This window comes from Acanthaster planci, linkage group LG03 (assembly GCF_054643075.1).
Source record: "Acanthaster planci isolate LZ-2023a linkage group LG03, COTS_SCS, whole genome shotgun sequence".
NCBI lineage: Eukaryota > Metazoa > Echinodermata > Asteroidea > Valvatida > Acanthasteridae > Acanthaster > Acanthaster planci.
In genome coordinates this window covers 16,710,557-16,717,813 of record NC_141779.1, presented here as the reverse complement: position 1 = coordinate 16,717,813, position 7,257 = coordinate 16,710,557, and the positions used below count along the sequence as shown (strand labels likewise).

The window sequence follows — 7,257 nt, the reverse complement described above, 5'->3', positions numbered from 1 at the left end:
GTACATCATATCAGGCAACATTTTTAGCAGTAGAGTACACTTATGTTGTAAATATTTGTCGAAGCCGAAAGCTGAAAACCAACAGGCAACTTGGCAATCTGACAACCGCTTCACATGTTGATGAGTGCTCGCCTTTCGCTTAAAAACACCAAAGGACAGAAAAAAATCTCATTCTTTAAAATGTTAAGTCTGCGTATGATCCGTAACTGATGAAGATTTAAATAGACGATTCACTGATTAACATTATTTCTCAACAGAAGCATATATCCATATGGAAAATTATAAACAGATAAATATCAATTTGAAATGGTTCCGTAGAGAAACGGAATAGGCCTACATGTATTTGTAATGAAGCATCTATATCACATGTAGGATTTTCGCAAACCAGTCAATTATTGGAACATATATTGGAACATATTTGTTGTACAGTACCGGCGCAGTAAGTTTTCGTATAACCGGCGTTATCAGGCATTGACTTATGGGGAGATATTTGGAGTGTCGTTTGGACAGGAGGTTTGGAATACGCATGCCCTATTACGCAACAAGACTGTGCATCAGTCATTGTCGCTAAGGATGGCAGAATTTGAGATGTAAACATAGGCTATGGTATTTCGTACATGATTATCAGTTGTGGTGACCCGGTTGTTCAAGGAAAAAGCATCTGCCACGTAAATAATTCCATCATGTGTATAGTGTTGATGATAATTTTTTCTTCGCATTTGGTCGGCGCTTGCTCAGTATTCAGTCGATATCGGGGGCTTGAAACCACTGCAGGCATGATGATCGATCCCATTGGTCCTGGGGGTAATGATCAAAACGCAACGACCAATCAGAAGAGATTTTCCACATAGTCAAGTGTTACAAAAACCGATGCACCTTGCGAAATACCTCTGCCCTTGTTTGTTCTCTAGACAACTTCAGTGAGTTTACATGACTTTCTCAATATTTTGCATTGGTTCATTGTGGTGGTACGGTATTGTACGTGCCAAAGCCGTCAAGTCCAAAACGTGAAAAAAGTAAACATTTGCCTAAGGACAGCACTGAAACTTTCATCTTTATCCAACGTAATTCCAACTGTAGGTAAGTGTTTCTTGATAGTTAACGGTTTAAAATCATCCATAATGCTTCAACTGTGACAGACGTTTTTATTTTGCTTGATAACCTGCCTAGAATTGTAGGGAACAGGGGCTCAAAGATGAGTCCGCATCAAACATGATCCCTTCATGATTTTTCTTTCAAACGAAGTCATTACTTTGAAACTGTTGTCGAAGATATCAAAAAATAACACGTAATATTGAGGGCTCCTATTAATTGGTCATCTTTAACGTTCTTCTGCAATGTAAACGCTTCTTGTTTATCCTAGATTAAAACGTGAATTTCTTGGAGGGTGAAATGGCTGACACTAATTGCAGCGACGACAGTGCAGGAAACTGCACTTTGGCAGAGCCGACTGCGGTCGCCCCGTCGTATCCAGATTACACCGGCTGGCTCCAGTTCTCAATTACAACCCAGTTCTTGCTGATCTTCATCATCTTCTTCACTAACGCCACAGTTCTGGTCCTGGTGGCTCGATTTAGACGTCTTCAGGTTTTGGAGAACTCGTTCGTTGTAAGTCTTGCAGCGGCTGATGGATTGCTAAGCGTTGCTATGATACCAGGAGTAGACATCACTCTTAATCCCAACCGAGCTGGTAATAAGTATGCTTGCCTCCTTCTCTGGTGTTCCATTATGTTCTCCTCCAGTGCCAGCGTCTTTTCGCTTCTTGTCCTCAGTCTAGACCGGTACCTCAAGATAGTGCATCCTATGCACCAGTTCATGACCCCTCTCAGGGCATGTGTGTTATTGGTGTTCATCTGGAGCTACACGTTTTTCACCGCATTCTTTCTGCCTTTCGTCGGCGTCAACGGCATCTCGGGTCCGTCCTTCGTGTGCTTCAATTTTAAAGATGTCTTCAACATTGCTCATCTCCAGTTCTACTGCATCGTGAACGGCCTCTTGCCTTTCCTGTTGATGTTCGTAATGTATGGCAAGATCTTCTTGGTGGTGTGGGAGAAACTCCAAGCGGAGCCTGAGCAGCGGCCGACCGGAGCCGAGACTGACGAGGGCGCCCGGGGAAAGGTGTGGCTCAGACGGGAGTTCCAAGTCACCAAGAAGCTCACCCTGGTGCTGGGCACGACCACTGCAGCCTGGGTGCCCACCACGTGCATGCTTCTCAGGCAGATATACGATCCGACCTACTACCCAACGTTCGAGACCAGGGTAATTTTGAGCACTATGACTTACATGAACAGCGCCGTCAACCCGTTAATCTACTCCTTACGAATCCAGCCGTTTCGCGACGTTTTGTCAAAGGTTTTCTGCAGACGGTGTCAAGGAGCCATCGCCATCCATCCATCTAGTGGTACGGCAACACATTCAGCTTGAACCACTCAACAAGCCTTCATACCATAACCTTCATCTCATCCGTAATAACCACGTCGTTTCGACCTGGTCTGTCCAGTTTATCTATCCCACAAGCGGACCCTCTGTCGTGACATGGTGCGTTCGTTTGTACACATCCGCTTCGCACGATTGGGACATTTATTTTCAGCAAACAATCTTTTGATCTTTGAGAGAACTAAAATTACGTAAAATCTTTGTTGGGATTAAATTTTGGCGTCAATTTACCCAAGTACTAAAATAAATAAGGTCTATTTTCGGGAATATAGTTTAAAATGTTAGATAAATATTAAAAACGTTGTTTTTGCACAGAAGAACTTTCTTGTCACCTCGTATAAGTAAAAACCACATTGTGTTATACAATTTGCATTGCAGTGTGTTCTAATCCAATTGAAATTGGTCTTTTGCGCACGCTAGCGTGTGTTTTCCAGTTGGTTATTTCTGTTCGTTTGGGAACAAGATGTATGGCTTCGCCTTCTTCTTCTTGCGTCCGCCAACTGTCAACGCACAAGCTCCGATATGTAAGACAATATTCAGAACACCAAAGACTCTCACCCCAGCTTCCAAACCCATTATTAGCGATCACGGCAGTAAATGAGAAATTGCTATTTACTATGTACTTTTCAAAAAAATCCATATGTAATATCTAAAACAATCTGACACGAAGGAAGTTGTTGGTTCACATTAACTTCCTCTGTCGTGATGTCGTAACAGGAGCAGAGCATTGCACTATAGGCTGGAAATAGTACAGGTGCTGAATGAAACAGGTTACTGTTTTGTGGGAGGGTGTGGGTGTGTGTGGGGGGGCGGGCAATATAAGACGAAGCAGGCCTACAGAATATTTCAAACAACTGCCAATTTGTGTTAGATGTCTATCTGTAGGTGTACTTACGTCACTACGTGTATTTCATTAATAGTTTAGCTATAATAGTTTCCGATGTTAATGCCTTTTTACGCCTGTGAAATTGTGCACAAGATGTATGGGCTATATCGATTTGGAAGGGAAGCAAAGATTTAGATTTCATGCACGATCGATCGATAGCGCTCAACGTAATGTACGAAATCTTCGTTCAAATAATAAGTATTCCATCACGGTAAATGTAGAAGTAGTGTTAACTGAAGAAACAGAAAGTTCACCGGATGATAGTGGATTCAAAAGAAAAACGGACTTTAAAAACAAACTTTAATGAAACTGCCTGTTCTTCTTTGGCAAGAAGCACAATGATGCAGCAGGGCTTTGGGCTTAGTTACGCTTTTTGAGCGTTGACGCATTCATTACTCGAAAGAGTTACAGCAAAATCATTCATGGATGATTTTTCAGACATTAGAGCCCACTATAAACTTGTACATAGTAATGTCAACAAATATCTTCCAATGTGTGGTATGTCGAATGACCTAGTTATATTTTGGCCACACGCAGCGAACCTTGTATGGAGTTGCAAATAATTAACAAACATGATGTCTTATGTAGTATTCCCTGTCTGTGTTTTGAGTCAAGTAACACAAAACTCACACCCTAAATAAAAAAAATTGAAAATGAAAAAGCACAGTACCTAAAAAGAGGTCCGTGTAGACTGTATACATTAATCAAAGATAACTTTGGAATTTAAAGTAATATTTGTCTGACATTAATTAGTTGGCAGTTGTACGAGCGAACTGTCAATTGTTTAGTGCATTTCAGCGTCATAAGTTTCCCATTTGCAGAAGCGTAGAAGGACCAAAACCACGCAGAAGTTTTGAGGATTCTATTTCCTCACGGCGAGATGGCGATTTCTTGCCGTGACTTATTTGAAAAAAATCTTTGCCGTGGCACTTTTACGCTTCCATATGCGTTTGCCTGTAACCTGTAAAATTTTAGAATTAAAGTTGTAGTGGTGTTCACCTTATTGCACCATGTCAATAAATTACTACTCAAAGTAAACAATTTTAATTATATCTACTACATACACCTAGTAACATTACTGTTTTTTCCAACTTTATAGCAGTTTCAGCATGGATAAAATGGTACAAATCTGTACATAATTACAGTAGTCCTAAAGATTTAAGTTAACCCGCCATGATTCCCACTTATAGTAAAGAATAGCACTTCGAGAACACCACTTTACACAATTATTGTATTAATCCGTTGAATATACCCATCAAGGTTGCATCATTTTAACACCATAATACAAAAACCACAAAGAATAAAAAATAATGAAAAGTTGATATTCAAATGCAGTCGACTGAAAGTCACGCTGCAGAGTGGCCTTCGGAGCCCCTACGGTATCTGCAAAGAGTCGTACTTTTTTAATGCGGCAATCGCGCTCGCTTGTTTTGGAAGTACCAGTGAATTTTTCACCATTCCACAGAAAGTCGTGACAGAAGGGGCTGTAGTCACGTTTAGTGCATTCTACTGGTAATACTGCAAAACCCATGATATGGTTATTTCGACATTATACATTATAGCCAGTGTCTTCAAGTATGTACAGTGATATTTTAAGGCATATTTTTCAAATGTGTCATCGATTATTGTTATTGTTCAAACTTTCCTTTACTACAGAAACCGTCATCGGTGGTGATCGCTGGGGGGGGGGGCATCCTGCATGCGCTTTAAAACGTTGCTTGACATATCCGCACCCCCCCATCTATCGACGCTCCACTGAAATGTAAAATGATAATTGGATGTTCACGTGGGCGCTAATAAATGCACTTACATGTATATGTCCATCACCATATACGCTGTGTGCTTTGATAACGTCATTTTTCATGTCAAATGCAACAGCACTTAAACGAACAACATTGATGTGTTTGATAACTGCGCACTGTTAACGTGATAAAGCTTTTTATTCCTATCTGCGCTTGCTTTGTTCCCAGTGGACATTCATTTTAATGTAATATAAAACTGTTTATTCCTGTCTACGCTTGCTTTGTTCCCAGTGGACATTCATTTTAATGTAATATAAAACTGTTCATTCCTGTCTACACTTGCTTTGTTCCCAGTGGACATTCATTTTAATGTAATATAAACTGTGGCACTGTAAAAACGCGAAATCTCATCACTCCCATCTGCTAGCAATCTTGCTGTTTCTTGTGTCGTTGCTCAGTGTTTGTCTGCCGACATTTGTGATGACGTAATGTTTCTGCACTTTCGTCGTCCTTGGAGACACGGAGAAATTAGGAGACACGGCAAGAGACGACGTGGCTCGAATTGCTAATTGGTTAATATACAGATTTTTAATCGACTGTAGATATACGTAAAAATCTGCCGCGACTCGACTTTCCAAGTTCAAACTTGAAGGTACACAGGCTGTAAATTATGTGAAATATCGCTGCAAAACATCACAGAATAAAGTTATTATTTTGGTGAGACACTCATGTGGGCATGAAGTAGACTGGTCAATACAGTTGTTTTGCCCTACGATTTGCGCACTCTGATTTTGATGCTTTTATGTACTTATACACACTGTCGATTTTCATAGACAACCATTTAACGGAGATAAACCGAATTCACCATATGCACGCTTACTGACAGTTTGACTTCTTCCAACACTTTGAAAATCTTGAAGCCCATTAATCATTAGTCATTAGAGGCCACGCTGTATCTCAATTCCCTTCTGCAGATGTTTGTCGTGTAATGGCCGAAATGACAGGCAATTAAGTTCAGAACTCCTAGGGACAGCACAAGGCGTTTCTTGATATGTCAACACCGACTTGTTACAGGCTTCGTTAACATTTGTATAACAATTCTGGGAGGAGGCAGAGAGCTCAGTCGTCTGGAAATAATCGACGTTCTACTCCGCTGACAAAAGTTCCATCCATCCATTACATGATTACACATTGTTCACGCAACGGTACGGGTATCTTTCAGGAAAAGGTGGATCGCTGTGGCACGCCATTGATGGGGTCCGGGAAAATGACGCATGAGGATATTATCTAGAAATATAACTAGTTCTCGAGACCGGAAACTTTTTATGACGCGCAGCATCCACAAAAAATACCGTGCAATGGAACTATAGATCTAGCACGCAGGTAACCTGCTGTCTATGCTAATCAGTATTGTTTTACCTTGGGTCTGGTGATATAATTTGTCAGCGACTGCATCAACCAATCCCCGATCGGTATTGAGCATTTATACAACACTGCTGTAATAAAACATGCTAGTGTTATCCTTCACACATCCAATTTTCTCAGCCCACATCACATCTTTAAAAATACATGAATGAAAAAAACATCTCGTTGTATTGTTGATGTTATTTTTTTCAAAGACTTTCCCGCTTTATGATGGCAATGATTACAGTAATGGGTTTCCAGATTTCAAGGTGAGGCACCGACTATTCGATAAAATATCGTATAGCTATCTTGATATTTTTTTCCAAGGATCCTATTTTATAACAATATATGATATTGACGAATGGGAAGAGCTACCAATATAGGGCTAGAGAGCTCAGTTAGTAGAGCACTGGTACGGTATTCCAGAGGTCGCAGGTTCAAATCCCGCTCCAGTCAATTAAAATTTTCTTTGTTCATTTTTATTAAAAGAAAATACTGTAATTCTTGATGAATAACCCGAAGAGCCAAACGGAATGAAACCCTGGGGTGCGATTGAAACTATTTCATAAAATAGTTATACAGGGGCGGATCCACAACTTTTTCACGGGGGGGGTCAGGCTGGAGATTTTTTTTAATGTCTCACTTTTGAGGACAAGCTGAAATGAAGATGAAACACCATACATGCCATACGTTGTTTACAATATAGCAGTGGTGCTTTTACCTTAGTAATTTTGTATTATTTTCCCCATTTTCCCCACCCCCCCCTTTTCGACCCCTACCCCCTCCCCG

At 40.6% G+C, this 7,257-nt stretch overlaps 1 protein-coding gene across 2 annotated transcripts; it reads left to right on the top strand.

The window, feature by feature from the left end:
• The first annotated feature begins 403 nt into the window (after positions 1 to 403).
• On the top strand, positions 404 to 7,240 carry LOC110991233 (adenosine receptor A2b-like). 2 transcript variants are annotated; one of them, XM_087134948.1, is made up of 2 exons: positions 404 to 1,076; positions 1,364 to 7,240. In XM_087134948.1, the coding sequence occupies exon 2, from the start codon at positions 1,393 to 1,395 to the stop codon at positions 2,422 to 2,424; it is 1,032 nt and encodes a 343-aa protein (XP_086991074.1). In that variant the 5' UTR covers positions 404 to 1,076; positions 1,364 to 1,392; the 3' UTR covers positions 2,425 to 7,240. The 2 variants fall into 2 exon arrangements, with proteins under 2 accessions (XP_086991074.1, XP_022112213.2); XM_022256521.2 differs by having other exon boundaries at positions 405 to 1,080.
• The last annotated feature ends 17 nt before the right edge of the window (positions 7,241 to 7,257 follow it).